The sequence below is a fragment of the Orussus abietinus genome, unplaced genomic scaffold (genome assembly GCF_000612105.2).
Source record: "Orussus abietinus isolate OABI.00-Male unplaced genomic scaffold, Oabi_2.0 scaffold107, whole genome shotgun sequence".
Classification (NCBI taxonomy): domain Eukaryota; kingdom Metazoa; phylum Arthropoda; class Insecta; order Hymenoptera; family Orussidae; genus Orussus; species Orussus abietinus.
In genome coordinates this window covers 80,396-103,970 of record NW_019394259.1, presented here as the reverse complement: position 1 = coordinate 103,970, position 23,575 = coordinate 80,396, and the positions used below count along the sequence as shown (strand labels likewise).

The 23,575-nt window shown below is 50.1% G+C and overlaps 1 protein-coding gene across 1 annotated transcript in view; it reads left to right on the top strand.

Annotated features, from left to right (window-relative positions):
* Positions 1–1,744: 1,744 nt before the first annotated feature.
* The window catches only part of LOC105702997 (gamma-aminobutyric acid type B receptor subunit 1), a 37,818-nt gene continuing 15,987 nt past the window's right edge, over positions 1,745–23,575 (top strand). The window contains exons 1-5 of the mRNA XM_023434683.1: positions 1,745–1,834; positions 18,083–18,400; positions 19,128–19,232; positions 19,403–19,468; positions 22,448–22,651. Coding sequence (XP_023290451.1) covers positions 1,760–1,834; positions 18,083–18,400; positions 19,128–19,232; positions 19,403–19,468; positions 22,448–22,651 — 768 coding nt within the window. The 5' untranslated portion in view covers positions 1,745–1,759. The remainder of the gene's footprint in view (positions 1,835–18,082; positions 18,401–19,127; positions 19,233–19,402; positions 19,469–22,447; positions 22,652–23,575) is intronic.

Genomic DNA, 23,575 nt, shown 5'->3' with positions numbered 1-23,575 from the left:
CTCTCTCTCTCTCCCTCTCTCTCTCTCTCTCTCTCTCTTTCTCACTCTCTCTCTCTCTCTCTCGGTGCGCTCGTTTCAGCGAATACGCGGGTGTTCACAATTGCTCATAAATCTTGCGGGACAATACTTTGCACTGCAATATCTTATGCGGCGACAAAGTGAATGGGAAGCATTTTCGCGAAACCGACGTTGCTTAGCTCGGTAATTTATCATTTAGTGTCCATATCTGGGCGCAGAAGTAAGCTCGATCTAATTGGGTCGATTGTCTATTTCAGATGGCGTTGACCAAGATGTCCGGATCGCGCATCCTGCACCGACATCGTGGCGGCTGATTATGTCGCCCGTTGCGCCTAATCTCTTCTCTCTTCTCCTCCTGCCATCCTCTCCTCCACAAACCCGTCATCCCCGACCTTACGCAGTTCCTCTGACACTTCTACTGGTCGTCCTCACCTGCCTGGGAGATGTCCTGTCGAGCGAGCAGCCCGCCCTCGGTCGCGAGGTCCTGGATCTGCCCACCTTTGAGGGCACCGATTCCCTCCTTCCTCCAACCCACCAGGTGGATAAGTATCCCGTGAGCCTGCCGAAGGATCCGGGAAAGGAGGAGGTCCAGGATGAAACCTCCCTCCCGCCTAAGGAGCAAGGACCTCGATCTCGGTCCGAGCATGTCCTTGACAATATGGACAGGGACATCAACCTCGATAGCAATAGGGAAGAATTTTTTAACACTAGGGAGGTTAAGGTCGAGGACTCCACCCGTTCGGACCACGGATGCAACAGTAGTGTGCAGTTTGGCAGGGTTTGCGAGGGCCACGAGTTCAGAAATTCGAGTGCAGGGACGAGGGACGTAATCGAAGTGGTCGAGGTCGCCGAGAGTCGGAACATCGGTGATGGCTCCAATAAGGTTCTGGGGATGACCTCGGAAGACGATGCCTCGCGGGTCGAGGGTACCATTGCGTCTTCGAATCTGACGAAATGTAATCGTAATGGCGGTGTGAGGTATAGTAATACCAAGAATTTCGCGGGCGAAGTCGACGTCAAGGTGGTTCGTCACGTCAGAGAGGCGAACTTAAGAACGATGCTCGAGAGCAGTGCCAAGGAACTCGAGGTCGAGGACCGACCTGCGGGGATAGAGGATGTCGCGGTCGGTAGAATTTTGGGGACAGCTTTAGAGTTGACCGTGAAAAATAACGCCTCGCAGGACGAGGTCGACGTCGAGGTCGACGACAAGCCGCTGACAGGATTCGAAGGGTCGCAAAAGTTCCCCGTCAAGCCGACTTATAAGCCACCCTCTGCGCCGGAAAAATTCGATCGCCGCCATTTTGGTTCCTCGAGGTTGGAGAACGAAGGTTCTCCGACCACGACCTCACCCGGGACGATTCCACCTCCGGACCTCCCGAAAAGCCCCAGCCGCGACGGGCCTCGGATAAAGGATCCCGACCTAGAGACCGAAGAGGACCCCAAGGAATCCACGACGTCCCCGGAAGAAGACCTCGACCTCGCCGGTACCACTAGTGCGTTCGACTCCTCGCCGGTCGACCCCACCGAGACCCTCGAAGAGGCAGCCACCTCGTCGATACCTTCCATAACGACGAACTTCACTAACGAAGGTCTCTTCGGGAACGAGGTCGAGGAGTACCAGGAGCGTCTCAATGGCACACTTGACGAGGACAAGGTGGACGTGACCATTCTGGGGCTGTTCGAGCTGACCAGCGGAGCGGAGTCCAGACTGGAAGGCCCCAGCGAACTTCAGGCCGCCAAAATGGCCGTCGACCACGTCAACCGATTGGGGGCCCTTCCGAAGTTCCACCTCAGACTCGTCCACAACGACACCCAGGTGAGTTCGTTTTGAATTTTACATTCGGAACCGGGAAGCGAGTCCTTTGGAACGGGACGACCCCGAAGGGACGGGGGTACACCCCTGTGCCATTAGCGAGTCGTTCCTTGGTCATCTATCCGTATACCCCAACCGTTCTCGCCGTGTACTCGCCTTCGGAACCGAATACTCGGTCCGGAACAACTGTTCCACCTTTGAGAATAGCCGAGTTATTCTAGTAGCCGGTTTAAGTGGCTCGCCCTATACGTTCCACCTATCCGAGCCAGACCGCTCCAGACGTTACTCCTTGGTAGAAGTAGTTGCCGCCCCGAGAAATACGGGGTCACGGAGCGCTTTCCAACGGATATTACAAAACCGCGGAAGCAACAAGTTAGCGATGCCAAATGGCCAAAGACGTGGGCACCGACTTTACAGGAATCGGAGAGAACCTAACGAGCGATCGACTCGGTTTTCAGCGATCGTCGGAGTCTATCGATAATCGGAGCTCGATTCTCGCGTTGACACGGATTTTTCTTTCCACCAACAAATAGAGTCGCGTCATTCGTCTACATTTGAAAGTCTTATACGAAACTATTAATTTCGTATACGGAGGTTGATCTAGAAAATCCAGTCCCAGGAATCACGGTCGCAGATTCGTTCACGTCGATCCGTAATACCACCACTCGAAGCACTAGGAGTAAAAGAGCAGGGAGATGTCCCACAAAAAGAAAATGTGAAGAGAGGAGGGGACGCCGAGAAAGACCTCGTCGACCTCGCGAGAAAAAGCTCCTTTCCTCGTACGAGTACCGCAGAGCTTCGGTCATATCCCTCTTGTGGATGAAGGAAAGGTTAATTCAACAAGTAGAAGACGGTGGCAACCCTTCTGCCTTCAACCTTCAGCCTCCAACCGTGCTCTCTTTGACCGCGCTACTTCTGCATCAGTCCCGCAGCCTCATTAAATGCAACCCCCAGGCGGTGCAATGCATATCATCTACGACTGCATTTGCCCCGGTGCACCGCAATGCGCCGCATCGATACTTGAACATTTTTTCCCACTGGCGGAAGTCTCACAGGACAGTGAACCATTACCCGAATGAAGGGTAGAGAGAAGGTGATGAAACCTGAGAGAGATTACCGTGGGAGAGACGTCGAAGAGTCCTCGAGGTGGCCCCTCCGAGGGAGGAAAATCCCGCCAAAATGGGAAAACAATTTTCCCCCCACAAATTCCGAGGTGCCGTAGACGAGGACTCGAGCAACCTGCACCTGATCGACATTTGTTTCCCGCCACCTCCGAAAAAGCCGAATTGCATCGAAGTCTGCTTGCATTCGATCGAGGCCGTGATTGAACTCTCGAAAGGATCGAGCCAGGGAAATGGGAAAGCCGAGACCTCGTCAAAGAGGTTCCCCACGGAGCCTAATACTTAAATTGGTTTCGCGAGGAGGATCCAGGGAAAAGGGGGCCCGAAGCCGGATTTCCCCGGGAAAGGGGGGCAAGTCTCTCTCGCTTAATCCCGATTACCGTGGAAACGCGCTTTCCTTCGTCCGAAAACCCGTGCCTTTTTCATCGCGCCACGCCTTGATTACCCGGAAATGCATTTTCCACCCGGCGGAGACACGAGGAATGCACTTTTTTCCTCGCGCGTCATACGCGTCGAATAACCTTCATTACCGTAGAAATAGGGCCCCCCTCTAGGCGGGGGGGCAGCGTAAAATTCTCGAGAAGCATCATACGTCGGATAGACTCCGCGAAATTACATTTGTCGAGGCCGGGCGCGAGGCGAGAGACATTTTCCCGGAAAATCTCGGATTTTCTGTCCGGTGGAAGCGCGCGGTTGTTGCGCGAACTTCCGCGCCGCATAAACACCCCCCGAGCTCGCCGGCAGATGCAGCTGCAGCTACATCCCCCAGAGTTACTTAGAGGGGGATCGACTTTGATGCAGGCCGCTCGCGGCAATTTCTACGGCAACGGCTGCCCAGGGTGGAAAAGTTTTCCGGACAATTTGCAATTGAAAGAAAAATCATATTCGGTTAGCACGGGAGTGCGTATACATGTCCGCCGTTGAATTGCCGGGGATACCAGTGCTGCGGTACATTTTCCTCGGTAATGGGTGTTTGTTTTACGAGCCGGCGCGTACGCATTCGGAAAGGCGGGCTCTTTTTGCAATTCCCAGGGGGTGGTTAAAATTGCAGTTGCACCGCGGAGCGCTGGGGGGACCGCCAGGTGTTTCCGGCAACGCGTCAGGTGCACACCTCTCTGTGATGCATGCTTCTGATCTTGCTTTATCGTTGCCAGCTACCGAAGGACGTTTCCTCCTTCGATACGTGTATCGGTCTGCCGGGATGAGTGACGGTACAATTTCTTCGATTTCCAGATCGAGGTGCCGCCCTCCGAGGAAACGTAACGCGATTCGAGCCGGGTTGCTCGTTTTAGAGACGGGATTTCAGTTTTAAACACGTGTAAACGAGGAGGGAGAAAAAGTGCACTCGCGCCTGAGAATTTATTTTCGAGCGACGGGGTGGGGAATATCGTCGAGCTCGCGATTCTAATCACCGATATCAATCATGTCGAGAGCGGCGCAAGGGCCTCCATTGACCTGGTGTTTAAATTGCCGTAAAAATGGAAGAGCTCCCGGTTTTAAAGGCGCAAGATAAATTAACGTTTCGGCTCGTAAACAACCGCCTTTCCACGTGTCGGGACGCGAGGCGGCTGCGGAATTGTCTTTCCTCCTCGGCCTTTCTGTCAGCCATTGTCTCCACCAGCGAAACTTTTCAATTTCGAGAATTTACGACAAATGGCCCCGGCAAATTTACGAGTATCACGCGGAAACATCTGCACGATTTTTACGACTCGTCAGGAGCCGTGCATCGCCGTTAACATTGACGCGGAATCTTTCCAGAAGAATCGCCCTCGAAGCTGCGAAAAGTTATTCAACGCCGTTCCCTCTGTATTAATTAAAAGTCTCGGCAAAAGGGTCACTTGTCGCGATTCCTCTTATTTTCTCCAGCTTTTCTTTCTTTTTTTTCTCTCTCTCTCTCTCTCGCTTTCCTTCTCTTCCTTTTTTCAGTAAATGGAAACGTACCTCTCCCCCGTCGGTTATAATCACATTGCGAACACCTACGGGGCTCGTAAATAAAATGTCATTAATTAACCTCGTTTGCGAATAAAGTGAAACGCGACGTTTATAACCCCGGCCAGCCCAGTTTTATAGAATTCGCGAGGATAAAGTTTTATGTATCGCACCGTCTGGCAGGGACGGTATTCGGCCGGGATTTGGAAATCCAGCTGCGTGTCGCGTATTTCCTTCGTTTTCCCCATTTTTCTTCCGGCCCAGTCCGATGGAAGAGCGTCGCGGTTTTTGGATTTCTCTTTTTTTTTTTCCTTCTTCTTCTGACCCAGTGACTGACAAACGGCTAATCTGGCGGCGGAATTCCGAAAGGGATAGTCCACTTTCAAGAGATAGTCGAGAATCCACAAACGCGCCGTTAAAGACTCCCTGGAAAAAGGCCCGTTAAGATAAATCCGTTGGGTTTACCTTCTGAATGAAATCCGAGTTTCCTTAGGCCTCCGGCGTGGCCTAAAACCAAATTTTCAATAAAAACGGGACGGACTTCCGGCGGAGGGACGTCGCACGAGAGGTCCTTCTTCTCGTCCCGAGGGATCAGAGGGACAATTATCACAATTTGCACCGAACGTAAGGGAATTCTTTTTTTTTTTTAAAGGTGGGGATCAAAGTTCAAGGAACGTTTTAGGTAAAATCGGCGCGATAAATTCCTCTCTCGCGACCGGGAGATTGTCAGGGGCGGAAACGAAAAGGGATGAACGAGCTCTCCCGCGTCGGCCGGTTTAACCTGCAGCTGGCAATCGCATTTGTTTAGAGAATATAAAATCCGGGGCAAAGCGGAGAAATTGGATTTTCCTCGTAATCCGTGAGAAATTGTATTTCCGTGCCGGGGCGCGCTCTCGAATTCGAGGAGGGGTTTCCCGTTTTTTAAGGCCGCGGATGCCAGAGAAGGGCCATTTCCCAGGTGACGGTAAATCGTTCCCGGCAACAATAACCGTCCAGCGCAGAACAATCGTTTTTCCCTCGAAAGCACCCGCGGCATGGCCGAAGTATCATCGAGGAGCAACGGCCCGTAATTTAATCGGAGAGCGGTCGAGCCCGACGTCGATGTCACCGGGCTTGAAAATCCTTCTGGAAAATCGCCCGAGCCCCTTCAATTCGGAGATGAGACCAATTACACGGGATCCTCGTAGCACTTTGTGCAACCCGCCCTCGAGATCTCCTCAAGAGGGAAATCCTTTCTCGGGCCGATTGCTCGGATCCCCTTTGAATCTCACGGACGGACGTCCACCCTTTTCAAATTTCTTCGCGGCGAATCCCTCTTACCGGAAAATCTATGGGACGTGTCGTGGATCTGGAAATCCGGTCGACTCTAAATTACAAAGGGCACTGTGGAAGGAAATGCGACGTTTCCCCTCCAATTGTCTTTCGGATAGAAATCTGAAACATCGAATTTCATCCTGAGAACAATTCCGTAAAGAAGACGCACGTGGACGTGGTGCACAAAACTGCACTCGGGTCGATATTAAATTTCGAAATGGCTTACTCAAGAGGCGATGAGGTATCGAATTTCGAAAAATGGTCGCCAGAGACGGAGCCGACGGCTCCGGATACGTTTCGCGTGGCAGACCTCTGAGGAATCGTCGAATTTCATTTCTTCCTTTTCTTTATCTTCTTCTCGTTTCTTTTGTTCCTGTGCAAATGAACACTCAAGGATATTAAATCCTCTCCGTGGGACCGCTCCCTTATTTTTCGACGGGAGTTCATTTGGTCCAATGCCGACACCCCGGGAGAGCCTCAAGGCCGAACGTCGAGTTTTCGGAAACGAATTGCGCCATTCATACGCCGAGAGACACAACGGAGCATAAAGGCCGTGGGATAAATTGGAATTTCGGGGCGGTGCCGAAAAAAGAAAAAAGAAAAGAATGGCATGTTTACTAGGGCGCAGGAGAATGCGCACGGAGAGGCCAATAAATGGACCCGTTTCCAAGAGAGGGGTATGGTACTTTTCTGAAATTTGTTTTTCGCCGAGAGAGGAAGAAATAAGCGACCCGGCTGACCCGGCGTTATCAGAGGATGGACCTTTACCCGAAAAGTCCCATCGACTTTCGCGATTATTTCCCCTTTCCTTCCCGGAGGGACCATTTATGAAGCGGGCGAGGATCGGCGGGGATTCCGGCGAATTCCTTGCACTCCATTACGTTATCCTCGGAATCCTCTGGAGGGCCTTTAAGTGACAATATTATCCGCGTCCAGGCCGAGACGAATGAAGTCCCTGTATAGCCGGAGAAGCTCCCGCGATAGAGAAAAGCGCGTCCACGGAGCTTGTAAGAGGATCAGAGACGACTTGGATAAATTCGGGAGTGCTGCGATTTCGTTTTCTCGGGACCTCTTTGTTCCTCCGACTGAGACCGGAGATATAACTCGAGCTTTCGGAGTCCGCGAGTCCTTTTACAGGACTCCCCGGAGGTGGTTTAACGATACTCGAAAATAAAGACTTTCCGGATTTACCTGCACCGAGAGGAACCGTGCCCTCCTTGCTTCTTTCTCTTGGGATCCTCCATTTATTTATACGTTCCGGCTAGGTCCCTTGGCAAGGATAATTTTCTTATCAGTTCATCCCTTTGCAAGGCTAATTTTTTAAGAATTAATCCCTTCGCAAGGATAATTTTTTAACAAGGAATTTCGGGGTTTCCTCAATTTTTCTAGAGTCGCCTAACGGGCGCGATTTATCTCGGAGAGGAATAGGTACTCTCTCCGAGCTGGATGCGTCACCTGCACCCGAGTTTTCCACTTATGCAGTGCTGCATCAGTCGTTAACGAGTGTCATTGTTTGCTCTTCCTGAATAGGAGGGATTCCATGCGTGTCTGGCGAGTTTCCCTCCGCAGGATCGCATTACGATGCACTCATTGTGCGCTCGCGATGTTCCCGTGATGCTTGCTTTATAGCCAAGGCAGGGGAGATGTATGCAGCGTGCAACCTCTTTGCAGTTACAGGGCAATGAGATGCACAATCACTTGCTTCATGCCGTAAATGGAAACGAGCAGGAGAGAGAGGGGGGGAGAGAGAGAGAAGGGGGGTCTACCGAACATCTGCCTGCTCTTCTTCCCGCAGGATATCTCGAAGTGCATCCTGGAAACCGGTGCTCGAAGATCGATAATCTTCGCGATGTCGTCCATCACGGTCGACGTCCTGGAGGAAGGAATTGTGCCAAGGATTTATCGACGAAAGAATAAAAAAAAATTGACACCGGTGGGGAACGATACCTCGGGGGTGTTGCGCGTTCCATTTTAATTATAGCTAGAGGAGCCAAAAGGTGAATCGAGAGGCTGGATAAAAAGATGGAGGGAAAGAAGTTAAAGTAAATCGACGCTGAGAAATGCCGAAGGAAATAAGCTCTCGGAGTGAGATGGAAGGGGGTGGAAACGATGAGCGAGCTGGAAAGTAAAGGGAATTCCGCAAACCGGGCTGCTGCGCTCAAATGCTAATGGATGGTGCGAGGAGAGGGGACAGGGGTCTGGTTTCGAGGGAAACAAAAGGAACCTGGCCGGAAATCCGGATCCAAAGTCGGGAGGTCAGGGTGGATCCTGCACCCCGTGATAGGAACTTAAGAAGACCCGAACTGGTTGGTTACCCCCGAGACGCATCGGGGAGCCTTTCCAAGGATGCGCCTGCAAGTCGGATGCACTCGCATAAAAGGACGCCCAGAGTCGAGAGGGTCCCTCCTCCAAGGAGGGATCCCGGGGATAAAACTCTAGAGACAATCGCCGAGGACGTGCGGAATGCCCAAATGAAATCTCGGAGTGATTAAAAAGGCAGGGATGAAGGAAATTGGACGTTTTCGGTGATGGCCGCCCCTAGACTATTTACCTCGACGGAGTCTTATCTGGGTGTACAAATTTGTTTAAGGCACCAATTACCTCCCGAGGAAATCCGAATCCGAGATAAAGAGGAATATTCTCGGTAGGATCTCGGGGGGATCGTCCCCGGCTCCCGAATCGATCCTCCCGAAAATAGGGACGAGGACAGGAGAACGCGACTCGAAATAAGCCGCCACTCGGGAAAGGGCATAGCTGTATAAGATTCAGGAAAAAAACTCCAGAGAGGCTAAAGGCGTTACTCGATATACATTTCTATGTGATCTAAGGACGAACTACCCTGTTATAATTTTTTTCCCCAAACACCTTAGTCGATTTAATTCTTAATAAAATATATATACGACACGTAGACGGTTGTTGATCCGATCTGGAGCACATTTTTTCTGTTTTATCCGGTAGCGTCGTTCACAGGAACCAACTATCCCTGTTCTTTCTCATCCAGCGAGGAGCGCGCGATGTCGTCCTCGCTTTGACAAATGATTCCGCTAATGATCGTCCGTCACGTTTATCGCATTACCGTCGACTTAACGGCGGAATAACTGCGAGCCGGGAACTTAGGAAAAGCGGTGGATTTTCCTGCGGGAGGATGGAGGCCCAATTTTCAGTTTGAAGCCGCAGGAAGGGGAGTTCCATTAGCGGCGGACGCGGTTCTCCGCGTCCCGGAAAAGCACGGTCCATCCCGAGGATCCCATCTTCCCCTCCTTCTTCAGACAGGATTAACCGCAAATTCCCGAACGCGTCGGGAATTTGCGACGCCGCTGCGAGACGGAAACCGCGCTGATAACCGCGGACGAGCGATTAAGCCGGAAGGACGGTCGGTTATTAAATATTAAAATTCACCTCGCCTCGTGGTCGTTATCGATAATGAGCGTTTCCGCTCGGGATTTCCTTGGGACTCGAATGCGCGTTTTCCGCATGTCTTGGACTGCATTTGTAATCTCTGAGTGCGCTCCATTATTCCGACACTCGAGGCTCGATTAACAGCTGCGATGTACAGCCAATTGACGGGAATTGTTGGCGGAACACCCTCCATCCCTTAGAGGAGGTGCGGAGTGCGTCCAGGATTCTCGAGAACGATTATCTTTACCCGAGAGCAGACGAGGCGTCATCGTGTAATACAGACCTACCCCGAGATGCTGATCAACCACGAATTTTCATAATTTTCATCCCTCTTCGGCATCGTCTAAAGGGACGGTCTCCTTTCTAACCCATTTCTGGAATAAGCATCGTTCCAATTACCGGCATCCGTTCCGCGCTTCTTATCACTCACGGCGTTCAGAATTTATCTGGTCCGAGGTACCGAAAACACAATTATCCGTGGATCTCCGAGAAAGAGGATTAATCCAAGTTCCGAAGAGTGGAACCGAGTTTTCCACGGGTGAGTGCTCCTCCGCGTCCACCGCCTTTGATCACGGGGGAAAAGTAACGCAATACATCTTTATTACAGGGGGCAATCGTTCTTTATTAAAGGTGAAAATGGCTAATTAAGATGTATCCAGGCCGGCGGAGCCCTTCCGTTTGGGCCTAGGAATTCTCACCGTTTTTCAGGAGGTCCAGGACGGAATTAATCATCTTTCGCGAGAGGAGACAGAGACAAAGGGTATCGGGAAAGGACGGTTGACTTGGAGGAAAGAAGTCGCGATAAATCCTCCCCCGAAGCTCGCGAGCGTTGGCGTCATAAAAAGGGATTTATCTGCAGCTTTTATGCATTGCCATATCTGAAACCATATGCGTCTGCAGCGTTAACGCGGACTGTTGCGAAAAGACGATACGTGCATTCGCGAGCGACAGTCAAAAAGGGCTGAGACGGACATTTTTCTTTTACCATCCACGGAAAGAAGTTCTGGTCTGCAATTAAAATTCTCCGCAACTCCCTGGCGTTGTGTGAAAATTAAAAGCGAGTTAGGTGTACAGTTTTTTCTCTGGACCCATTCGTTCGTTTATGTGTTTATCGAGGCGAGGCTTTCGCAACGTTTACTAGCGAAGTGCTTTCACCTTCGATACGGCCGCTTAAACTTTTATAACTTACCAGCCGTATCGGGGACCATATCCATTCGGTCCGAATGGACGTGCGATAAAATGAAAATCTCTGACTCCCGCGAATGCCGCCTCGAGTCGAATGCTACAAATGCAAAAAGATATCCGAGGGTGCGTCTAGAGTTTGCCTGGTGCTTCTAAAAAATCCAGGAAAGACTTACTCGCCGTTAAACGCACCCCAAGCAGACATATAACGATTGCCTCGAAAGGCTTTCAGAGAGCGCGAAAGTCCCGCCTCCGACGCGCTGATAACCGAAGGCGAAGATCCAGGTTATCGATTCGAGAGTTGCATTTAAGGGAAAGGGAAACTCCGTTATACCGCGTTGCATTCTGCCGTGGCTGCATCGAACTGTTTACGCGGATGCAAATTTTCCGCACAGCAAGGCGACGTCGGTGGGGACGTCCCGATGCATTCTGCGGTGCAGCGATAGCAGGCCGCTGATAGGCGAAGGCAAAGATGCAGATCGTTGGTTCGAGGGCTCCGTTTTACCGGGAAATCGCGTCGGCGAAAATGCCGGCGAAACAATGGCCCCATTGCGCCGGGGATGCTCCACGGATACGTATTAACGGGGACGTTAATACCGCTCCTGACAGCAATTTAACGCCCCCGCAAAGCGCGGGAATTAATTCGAAGACCGCACTCGAAACGCGCCCGCGACGCCAAGAAAAAGCCCGGCAATTTAATCAGCCTGGATCGCGGAATGAAACAACGTTATACGACGGGAAGCAACGAGACGCGATATTCCTCGGTCGGAGAAAAGGGGACGGTCCCGGGAGCAGTTCCTCCATGGAGTGGCCATTACGAATAATGAGGCCCTTAATAATGGACTAATTTTTAAGAATCCCATTCGGAAGGAGGCCTCCGTAAGAACTATCCTCCGGGATAATGAAGTCGTTAATAACGAATGACACGTTTGAGGGGACCCGTTTTCTTCAAATTTAACGGAGGCGATCTCGCCCGGAGAGGGTCGTTAAAATTTGAGGGAACCCTTAGACTGCCCCTCTGTATCCAGCTAATGGTTCCTTTTTTATTTCCTATCGAATTCGTCACTTCGAGCCCGAATAGCCCGATAAGGTATTTTTGGTTTCCTGGAGATATTCTCGCGATAACAATTTCCTATCGACTTTGATGCAACTTCTTCGTGGCGCAATGAAAAGGACTGCACCCGAGGCACGGGAGCATCCTTCTTGCCCTGGAACAGTTATGGCGTAATAACCAGGAGAAGCCGACAAATTTACGAGAGTCGTTTCGGGGATAATTTTTGCTGTTTACATGGAAACCTTCCGCTCGTTGCACCAGGTGTACTTAAAACGGCGAGGTGGGAACTTCGGGGGGAATATTGCTCGAGCCTTCGGAAATCGGCATTTATTTTACGCGAATTGTTGCGGAATTAATTTGCGCCCTCGTACGGGGAGAAGAGGGTGGTGGAAATGCCAGAAAATTGCGTCGGTCTTCGTAAAGCTGTTTCACGATTAAAATTCCGGCGATTTTCGACACTCGACTTCCGCGGCGACCGACTTTTCGAAAATCGGAGCTTATTTGAGTCCCGCGCATCGATCAATCACTGCGGAACACGTCGAGCGTGGGTAATGGCAGGTTGGTTCGCGGTCGACCACTTTTCTCTCGAAATTATCGCCGCGGTCCAATATATTCAATGGATGCTGGGAACAAATGTTCCCTGCCCGGCAACCCGAAACGATCGATACATATTTATGTAAGTTAATAGACGTTAAACGGGATTTGCGTGTACTCGCGATCGTGCCGGCGTTTGCTTTTCGAAGGCCGATTTAATCGGCGCTGCATGTGCTCAGCTGTTATCGCGAACCTCTCCCCTGATTCGCGGGACGTGCGACTTTAATTTCGAAATTCTATAATTTCCCTCGGTCTTATCCTTGAATTTAAGCGTCGGCAAGCCGATAAACAGACGTCTGAGTATTTTGAAAATAATAACTCCGCGACGAAGACCAAAGAGCTTATCGCGAGGCCGATACCGAGGAGGAAGAAAGCTCCTTTCATATGGTTCAGAGTGAAGATCGTACTCTTCCGTATTGGTCTGATTATTCTGCCGCTTGCTAACATGGACTGTTCGAGGTATAAGAGCGAAACCGTGGTAAAACCACTATTGAAGGCGATGTTTATGACATGATTGCAGGCTGGCAAAAGTTGACTGTTTTCGGGTGTCATCAGAGATATGTACGACCAAGCCAGAGGTTCATGGACGCTTGCTATGTTTTGCAAGCCAAACATGGGGTCAATCTCCTGCAAATATGGATAAATAGTTAAATGTAAAAAAACCTCAGACAAAAACCTCAAGAAATGAATATCTTGTTACACTTACGGCGACGAAGGGACACACAAAGGGTTGCGCTGATAAGCCCTTCATTAGCTGAAATGTATTTCTCATGTATACATCAAGCTCCAATACCTACAAAAAAGCCACGTGATAAATTTTGCAAACCTGAGAAAAATATCGCCATCCTAAATAAATTATTTCACCTTGTAAGTACGAGCTATTCGCGGGCAGCAATTAACGAGTAATTTATGCCAGTTTTGTATCCCGCAAAATTCGTAATTACTGTATTTATCCAATTCCTCGACGGTTTTGTATCTAAGATCTTCGTCCTTACGGATAGAAGACATGATGTAGGCAAGAGTGCTCCAATAGAAACTCGTGATTATGAATCCGTAAAATATCCACATGATCTGATAGATCTTCTGGGACGTTCGATCGTAATACAGTCGGGATGGCATTCCCAGCAGAGCTCCAAATTGTTGGATGAAGGACATTTTCTTTCCGAGGAACATTAGTCCTAACAAGATTAAGCCGATGGGTGTCAAAACCAATGGAAGAAACGTCTGCAAAGGGAATTGTTGGATGAAGTTGACGAGAAAAAAATGTCTACCGAGGACGAGAAGAAAAATTAAAAGATATCAGGATCGGAATAATCGCCATACCTCGCCAAGAAACGGCATCAGAAATAGCAACGTCGATTTATCTTTCTTTGGCAGAACGAATTTGAGGTACAAGAAGAAGTATGGATCAGAGATGGACACCTGTTGCCGATTCCTTACCTCTAAAGGACCGTAGCCAATGTCGGCCCTCTCTTGGCGAAGTGTTTCCTGGACGGCTCCTGAGAAGGAAGAGATCGAATTTGTGGATTTGCCAAGGACCGAAAAATTCATTTACGTCATTATATCACACCTGATTGCGCAGCCAACGAGTGCACGTTGGTAGCGTTCAGTTTCATGCTTATCCAATCAATCAAATATCTGTAGATCCCGATTTCCTTCCTAACGGGTCCAGAGCTCAACTCAAACATACCGTCCCAAGTACAGGACACATATCGAAGCTGGCACCGATGGAAATTAACAAACATAGGGTACATCTCCTTGCTGATCAAATAAGGGTCGCACCCCTTTTGATGAAGAATCGTCACCTCGCCGCACTTTTCGTAACTGTACATCGAGTATCCGTGAACATGGACGGCTCCATCAACGTCATCTGTCAAAATAAGGACTTTCCTCCTCCTCGTCTTCGCCACGATCTCGAAGAAGTCCTTAAGTGATTTTTCATTAAGATCCTCGAAATTGGCGTTTTGAAAGATGACGAAGAAAGTCCCGAATGGATCGAACTCTACGAGTCTGGAAAGAGTCCCATTGTCGTGAGGTCCATCCAGGACCAACAAGACCAGACTTTTGGAAACGTGCTGGTCTCGAAAGGTTGTGATCTTCTGCCAAGGATGAACAATCATTTTCGGGAAAAAACTAAGAGGAAACAACAGCTGATCGTCTATTTTGGCCGACAGGATAAGCATCCATTCATCCTTCTCGATCAATCCATCGACAATGGATTTTATGCAGGACATCGGAGCCATCCTTTTTTGATTCGACTCCTTAGCGTACTCCACTCGTGCCAGGACCAATCCGCAGAAGGAGAGAATCAAATTCCACCGAATCATTTTCCCTCTCGAAAAGAAATATTCTCGAACCTGGAAGAAAAAAATTACCGAAAGGTCATTTTTACTCGCCGATATAATACCTATTTATATGCAATTCGCGCGTTTTAAACCGCGCGCTTAATTAACGGAGCTTAAACTGATTCGTATAATATCCTGAATTTGGGAAATTCATTCATATCATCCGACGTGAAATTCCGACCACGGTAAAATCCTGCGAAACCCGTATAGCTGAATGCAATTGTGCGATTTAATTGGTACCGACACCCGCAGTTCATGGTATCGTGCAACCCGTATACGATATCCGAGGTGTCCAGATCTGGGGATGAAAATTTCGTATTAACAAACACGGCTTGATTGGCATTACAATTATGATTTATAAAAATCGCTCGCATCCGGGCCGAGCTCTCGGCGAACCGCGTCGCTCTCCTCTGGATTCTCTTATGGGAAACCATGATCGTCGTCTTCCATGTCGAAGACTATTACCTCACTCTTTTTTAACCGGCCACGAAGACTCTTTTACTTGAGGTCCACTTTGATCATAGCACTGCGCGATGTCTTTCAACTTTTTCACAAAAGCATCATGCCGTGCCGCTTATTGTGGCGTTTTCTTTGGCAGCCGAGTTTCGCCCAGGAAAAAGATTTCTATGAACTTAAAGCCCGCCTCGTTCATTCTTCCCTCAGTTGGTTCATCCGAGCTTTTTTTTCCGGAGTAAGTTGGAAGATCGTTATTTCGCTCGGTTTTATTGAGATCCCCGTCCTAACCGTGAGCAAGTTTTATTCGTTTCTCCTGAGTCAAGCTCCCTTAATTCGTCCTTGCATCCACGTAGAATGCAAATGCCCAGTCTTGTATACGGTAGGTGTACTGCACTTTCGCGAATACGGTGTAATTACACTTTCACCGTTTGCAACAAGTCTTTCAGAACTTCGGGATGTTTCGCTCGGCACTTAATTACCATATTCATCGCCTCTAAGCCTTGAAAGAAATTAGTTTCATTTGACTTTGTAATGCCTTAATACGAAATATTCGAGAGGCGCGTAAATCACCGAAAGTACTCCCTTAAAACTCGACCTCTCGTGTCGGTTCATTAACGCGGTATGTCCACGCACTCGAAATAAGCTGAATTAAATTAGATCTCGTGCAACGAATTGAGAACCAAGAAATTGCGTCGTTGGGTTACACCTCGTCGGTGAACCACAGTGATATTGATATTAAATTCCCCGTGCCGTAAGTGAAACTTAATTCATCATTCAAAGGAATGAACGGATCGGTTGGAATACCGTCGAGGAAAATTCCCGCCGTGAAAATGTGGCCCGAAGGTGGTTGGCGCGAATCACGATTTATGACAAGTTGGTATCAAGCAGGGCGCGCATTCCCGGGAGCGTTGATAAACGACAGAATGGAGAAGTGGCTGAAATCACCCCATTTTACGGCACATCTTTACGTCCAGAACGGCCTTTATTATGAAGAAGTGCACCCCCGCCGGATTCCTTATAAGTATACACAGTTAACCCTTGAAGATGGATGGATCGAATCGACTCTTCGGGAAAGGAGCTCTTCTGCCCGTGGCGAAGATCTCGAAACGGTCCCCGGATATTTTATTATATTTGCCCGGTGATTTTGACAAATCGGGGTTTTTACTTATATCTTGCTCAGTGATTCTGACAAATCTCAGTTTACACGCCTTGTAGATTAATATTCGGCCTCGCGTTAACCGTGAAGGCCGGATTCCAAGATTAATACCCCGTGCACTCGTACCTCCTAGTTAGCTCCGATTACCTAGGAGATAGCTGACGCGGGGAAGTATGTTGATGATACTTTTAAAGCATCGTAAATTCTCGAGTTAACTGCACGTTTAATTTAGAGGAAGAAGAGGGCTCGAGGGGTCTCGAAGATGTACACCGCAAGTTCTGGTGGTAGCAACTGGTTCAACTCCGGCGATCCTCCGCGCGGAGTTTCGTTTAGTCGTGGATGTACTTTACGTCTTTCAGAATTGGATAGTTAGTAGCTCGCGGCTTCCAGGTCTTATAGGTCAAGGGAAGTAAGTAGCCGATAAAAGTTCTGAATTACACGTTCGGCCTGTAACAAATTCTCTCCTATCGGCGGATCGGAGGTAAACCAGGGACGGAATGGACGTGGCTTCGAAATTACGGTTCCATCGACACTCGCCGAGTGATTCCGGTTAACAGTACCAATTGAGTCCTGGTGGTTAACCAGTTTTCCCTGTCGAAATTGCGGCCGGGCACTTCCGACTTGTTTATTGACTTTTCGGACCGCTTTACGCGAGAAAAAGTGCAATAAAGTGCGCCGTAAAAGCACCGACGGAAACACGGCGGATGCATAAACTCATAAGAGGGACACTGGGTGCAACAGATGCGTTAGAATGACAATGGCCGCTTCGCGGGAGTATGTAGATTAAAAATAATGGCTCTGCCAATGTCGGGGCTCAACAAAGGAGGGTATTAACGTTTGTTACATCGAGAGCCGATGCGAATTACAAGTTCGGTACGGAATCACGGGCACTTCCTTGCGCAAGGATGGAGAATATCTTTTATCCGAAAAAATTCACCAAATTGCAGGATTTTTGCATTTACCCAGAAGGTAGTAAGCAACAGGAGTGTACTTCAACTTAATGACGACGGCGTCCTGCATGAGACATGATGTACCACGCGAAATGGAAGCATTTCCAGGACAATGCGACCAGCCCTGGATGCGCCAGATTTATTCATTCCTTTTGTCGCGTGACAGAAGCTCACGGCTACAGGCCGCTTCATAAACGAGATTTCGAAGTGCCGGATGAAACCGCACACATCGTGGGGCACGTTATCGAGGGAAGGACATTGTGCGGAGGATAATTCCGCCATTGATAATTGTGCCTATTCCCATGGAAAGCATTACCCGTAGCACTAAACTCAGTAAGCGCGGTGGGCTTCTACTTCGCAATATCGCTAACTGGATGCAACCTTTGATACCATTGTATTATTATGCATCTGACCGTTGGTACGTACGAGGCGATAATTCATTGCACATAGCGATGAACCGATCCGGGGCGCATCAATTATGGTGATGAAGAAATTGTCGCGCGGTCCAGCTTGGCTGGCACAATTTGCCCAGACCGATCTAATCACCCCTAATTCATGGAGTCCAGATTTTAAAGGGACTGATTTCGTACAAACGACGACGAGTTGGAAATACGTCTTTTATTCTCCCGACAGGTTAAACACGTCCATGTCATCCGATCTATTTACCTTCAACCCACCCATTTGACGAAATAAATTAATTTCACCCAGCTTGGAGTATAAAAATTCGATTTTTTTTTCCCCTTTTTTACAGTGCGATCCTGGAGTGGGAGTCGATCGGTTCTTCCATGCTCTCTACTCACAGAGGAAGAACGCGCCCATGCCGCTTCTGCTCGGAACGGCTTGCTCCGAGGTGACGGAGACCCTTGCCAAGATCGTCCCTTATTGGAACATGGTACAGGTGTCTTTCGGGTCCACAGCCCCGGCTCTTTCCGACTCTTCGGAGTTCCCGCTGTTCCTGAGGACCGTGGCTCCGGACTCCAGCCACAACACGGCCAGGATCGCCCTGATCAAGCACTTCGGATGGGACACGGTGACCGCGCTCTCCCAGACCGGAGATATGTACTCCTTGGTAAGAAATTTTCTCAAATCGAATCCTAAATCCCCGAAAAAAAGAAAAAGAAAACTCGTACATCTTGAACAAGTATCCAGGGAAGTCGCTGACTGGCCTTGGCGGCTAATATCGTCCACGTCTTCCCGCAACCGCATTGTCGGTGCATCATACGAGCCCCCTGCAACTCGTACTTACCCGGGCCGTGATTTACGGCGGTAACACCGTAACATAATTTTCCGCGTATAAAAGCACTCCGGCTTGCGGGGATTCCGCGGAATTAGCTTTGAGCGGGTTAATTTCCTGTCGCCGGGGCGCAAGGAAACGGAGGACGGCCTCGCAAAAAGCGTTAACCGGTGCAAAGAAACAATTATTTACGGTTTTGTCCGCCGAGCAGGAACCGCCGGTGACTTATTACCGCGCATGAACGTCCGATGAGGACGTCCATGAGCCGCTATAATGCCTTCGGAGCTAATAACGTTCATTACACCTATGCCGGTAGTAGGTACCCGTAACTACGCCTCCCTGTTTCTCCTCTACGGCCGAAACTCTCCTCTCGCGCGAGATTTACGCCGGCACCGCCGGTGATTGACGTTGACGTAGACAGTGACGAATACAGTACGTCTCTCGTCCTGGAAATCCATTTGCCGACGCACCGCGTGGTCCATATGGAACCGGAAGCTGTAATAAACCGAACCGTGCCGACCGCCCGCCCAATCGCGATCGATACCCCCTATCGATGTTACAGGCCGTCAACGATCTGGTCACGGAACTCGAACGGGCCAATATCACCTGCACGGCCACTATCACCTTTGCGGAGAACGACTTCAAGGAACAGTTGCGGACCCTTAAGGTGATTCTTCCCCTGCACCTCCTGCATTTTCCGCACGCTTTGCATATAGACTGTCGACTGTCGAATTTCAGAATTCAGGAATCGACCCCTGCATTTCTCTTGAATCATGGTTCATAAATCTGAATGTAATGCACCTTGGGTACTTTTGTTTATTGTTTTTGCTTTTCCAGGACCTCGACACGCGGATCATCATCGGCAGTTTCTCCCCTCGCCTTGCACCTCGGGTCTTCTGTGAGGTGAGTCACGGCCCTCGCCTCGTTTCGCTGAAATATGAGACGTTTTTTTTTCTCTTTCCCCGAGTCTGAACTAGAAACGGCGAACCTTTGCATAAAAGTTCCCTCGCATCCAATTACCAGGCATTACCTTCCCGCATGGCCTTACTCGGGGATCGGATAGTTCGGTTGCCCCCCGGTTACTTTCACCGGGATTTTCGAGATTTCCCTCCCGGGGTTTTTGTCCAATCTCTGAAGTTCCTTCGGGGAGGGTGCGCAACTGCCGATCTAAAATTGACGCCACCTCGAACTGGCAAGAAATTATGGGAGGTGATGTTTCTTCCGGGGGCGGGCCTTCATATTTCTTTCCTCTGGACCTCTTTCATGCCGGATTCTAGGGGAGGAAAAAAGCCACGAAAATCCTGAGGAGTTTTCGCGATCACCCATCCAGGTAGCGAACACGGTCGACGATGCATAGCCCCAGGAATCGCTTATACTCACGAACCAACCCCGAGACTAATGGCCTGGGTGCACAGAACGTGGAACTCGGCTCGCGGGAAACTTTCACGGGAGGAAAAAGGGAAAAGGACTTTTTTCGCGAGGAAATAGATCGCTTTGTAATGGGCACGCGCGTGTCAAGTCCGAAATGAAGAGAGACGAGGACCAGAAACTGGCGGTCTTCGTGGTTGACACCGGGAAAAACATTGCCCGGTGAAAGAAGAAGAGCACTTTTCGGGTAGTTAGGTGGTCGATGTCAGGAGGTAGGAAAATAAAAAGTTTCACCGTTCTCGGGACCGGCGGGGAGAGGAATTCCGGCCGAATTTCTAAACGAACTCTCGAATAGAAGTCGAAGTAGCCGAACACTTTGTTCCGGGATCGCGTGCAAGTTTGTTCTTTAACAAGCCATGGGAAATTGGGTCAACCTTGGCCAAGACGAGGGGGTGGGTGGTGGATTAGAAAAATTATATATTTAAGGAAGGTACACCCCCGGTACGAGGGGAGAGAGTCTCGACGCGTTAATTCCCGTTAATTGAAAAATGGATTTCCTGAATTAACGGACCTGTTGAGGGACGCCTCATCAGAGGTGGATTAATTTATGAACAGAAATATCGCGGGAGAATTAATGTCTCTGGCACCCCTCTTCAGGTCTGAGCTTAAAGTGACTAGTCTATAGAACCGCTCGGCGTAGCGCTTATGAGATTGCCTTGATATACGGGAACCCGAGGAGGTACTACACCGTGCAATTTTCATGGAAACTTCCCGAGCCGACACTCCGGGAAGCTTCCTGAAATTCCTGAAGGAGTCGGCAGGATGAACAGGAAGTACGCGAGAGGACGAGTGGCTCGATCGAGCAGATTCTGGTCTGTGTATAAACGCCGACTGGCCGGATACATGTAACGTCCCAATAAACGTCAATGTCCGAGCCCGAGTAGTCATTACGGATTGGTAATATCGGCCGAAAATCCGTCCGAACGAGGGGGTCGGGTCTACACCACCCAAAGGACATTCAATGCCCCGAAGTGATCGAAGGCGACACCCTGATGCGCCGGGATCAGACTTCCGGCGAATTCTTTTACCAATCTCCTCTATACCAATTTTTTACTCGGAACTAGGCAAAATTACGGAAGAAGGTAAAATATGGAGAACCTTCGACGGCTCGAACGGGTTGCGATTGGAATTTCTTCCAGGGATGCAGATGCGCCAGCAACAAGTTGGGGCCTATTCCAAACGAGCGATGCGTTTACACATATCCAATCTGCAAGCGGGCTTATGGTAATCCACCCGAAGGCAACTCGATATAGGACGGCATTAGCTGTAAAATACGACGACGCGAACGGCGCTCGCACATCTCAAGGTAGAAAAACATAGGAAGGTCCGTTCCCAGCCTCTATAAAACATAATCATCCCGCCAAGTGGAGCACGTTCTCTGGAACTTCCTGCGTCCCCTTTTCCCTGCGTGGCACGTCCCCTGCAAATTGCATCCTGATATCATAAGCGAAACTGGGTAAATCGCGGTCGCGAGTCGAACTTTTCGACCCGGTGTCCGTTGTCCAGTCCTCGACCCATGGCCCCGTTTTGGTGGACCTGAGGTAATTGAAAAACTGCGGCTACTTTCGAAACTGAAGCCCGTCTCCAGCGATTCCGAGTCGTGCCTCTTAAGAGACGCGCTACTAATTACGCCTCTCCACTTGCGGCACTCCGAAGTTCCTAACGAATGCTTTTAACGTGCCCCTAACTACGAGACCACGGTTAGAGGTAGGATAGGAAGATTTTGAGGAAACACGGGGAAATTCCCTCGGTTACGTTCAACGGTGGACGCGGCATTCGCGCCGGACATCTCGGTGACAAGATGGCGGCCGAGAAGCCATCGCGATGTGGCATGGCAATTTCAGGAGATCCCGAGCAAGACGCTACGGAACTTGGATCCTGTGAAACCGATCCAAATCCAGGTTTCGCGTGACTTTAAGTCCCGGCTTCCAGCTCGCTCCGATTTCGAGGCGATTTACCTGGAGACGCTCGATGGCGGGGATGGCGCGCTTCCATGTCGGGGCGAACTCTCACTCTCTCTCGGACCGAACTCCGAACTCGAACTCGAGGGTGGCGCGAAGACGACCCGATCGGACCGAATTGAAAAGATTCGCGAAACTCGAGCCAGCTCGGCCGAGTGTAACGAGGTGTTCGATCTCCCCCGAGGAGTTGGAGCACTCTTCGAGCTCGGGAAAGGCGAATTAATGGATTATGGATGAAAGCGCGCCGTCTAATTTGGAGGTCGGGAAAGAAGTACGTCTAGAGTCACGTCCACGGGGGTTGCTTCCTTTGGCCTCCCCTGGCCTCGAGAATTGGCCTGGCCAATTCCCAGGCTGGAACGCGAGTCCTCCTTCGGTCTTCGTACGCATTTCCCTCGGTCCAGGGGGAGGCTGGGCCGAAAGAGACTCGGGGGCGGAAGATGAGGTCCGGGATGAGACGCGCTAATCGGATCCCGGATGTCTCTCTGTGCTTCAGGCTTGGAAGCTCGGCATGCACGGCGGCGACTACGCCTGGATACTTCCTGGGGACACCATCGATCTTTCGGGCACCACCGGAGATTGGTGGCACACCGGTCCCGAGGACTGCTCGCCCTCTCAGCTGGCTCAGACCCTCGACGGCCTCGTCATCGTCAAGAGCCACGACACCGTCCTGGACGACGACGTCAGCTTCTCCGGCCTGGTCAGTACCGTTCTTAGAGTCGTTTCCTGTCCTGCCTTCCGCGCCACGAGGCAAAGTATATCACGTAATCCGGGATTATCAGGGCACGTGATAGCCGGTGATCTCCCGGGATTCCCTCTAAGCTCGACTCGCTGATCAGAGAGGTCCAAAATGGGAAAAGACTCGAAACGGATGATTGCCTCCTAGCCCCTTGCTTAAATCCCGGTAAGACGTTCCAATTAATCAAATAATCTGTTAACGTTTACCGGGACCTAGCCAGGGTATTTACCGTCAGACGCAACTATTTTCACCGAGTGCATCGAATTCAACCGGCGTACTCGGCAAGACAAACATGCTCGACGCTGCGTCGCATCGGGCATGTTTGGACCTCCTCCTCGTCTGAATCCACCGAGCTCGATTTTAACGCCGCCTGGCTCGATTCCTAGGTGGAAGTGCCACTCCTGATCATTGTTCCTAATTTGGAGGACGGATGAAACGTTTCGCGATTAATGTAAACCGATGATGAATTTAAGATCCTCGAATTGGACGCATTTAGGAAATATGGACCAGAAATGAAATGAACTCGAGGGGAGGGTTCTCGATTCTTTATTAAATCGGCTCGAGGAGTTTCCGATAAAAGTGCCCTGGAAACAGGGACTCGGCTGGATATGTCACATTCGGTTTGGCAATCGATGCAATTCGGTCGGTCGCTCGAGCGCTCTTAGAGTCCGTCCGATAAGGGATTGGATTTGTGAGCGCAACTTGTTTCGAGACTGGGAAAGATGGAAGCGCAATATCGAGAGTAATCCGCGGGTGATCGGTCGAATATCGTAAACGTCAAGGCCCGAGACAGTGGCGGAAATTGGAGCAGAAACTTGGGCGGCTGAGCTGCCATTATCGTGGGACGCTAAGAGATGAAACCACCTCCGCTCGCGATTAGAGAGA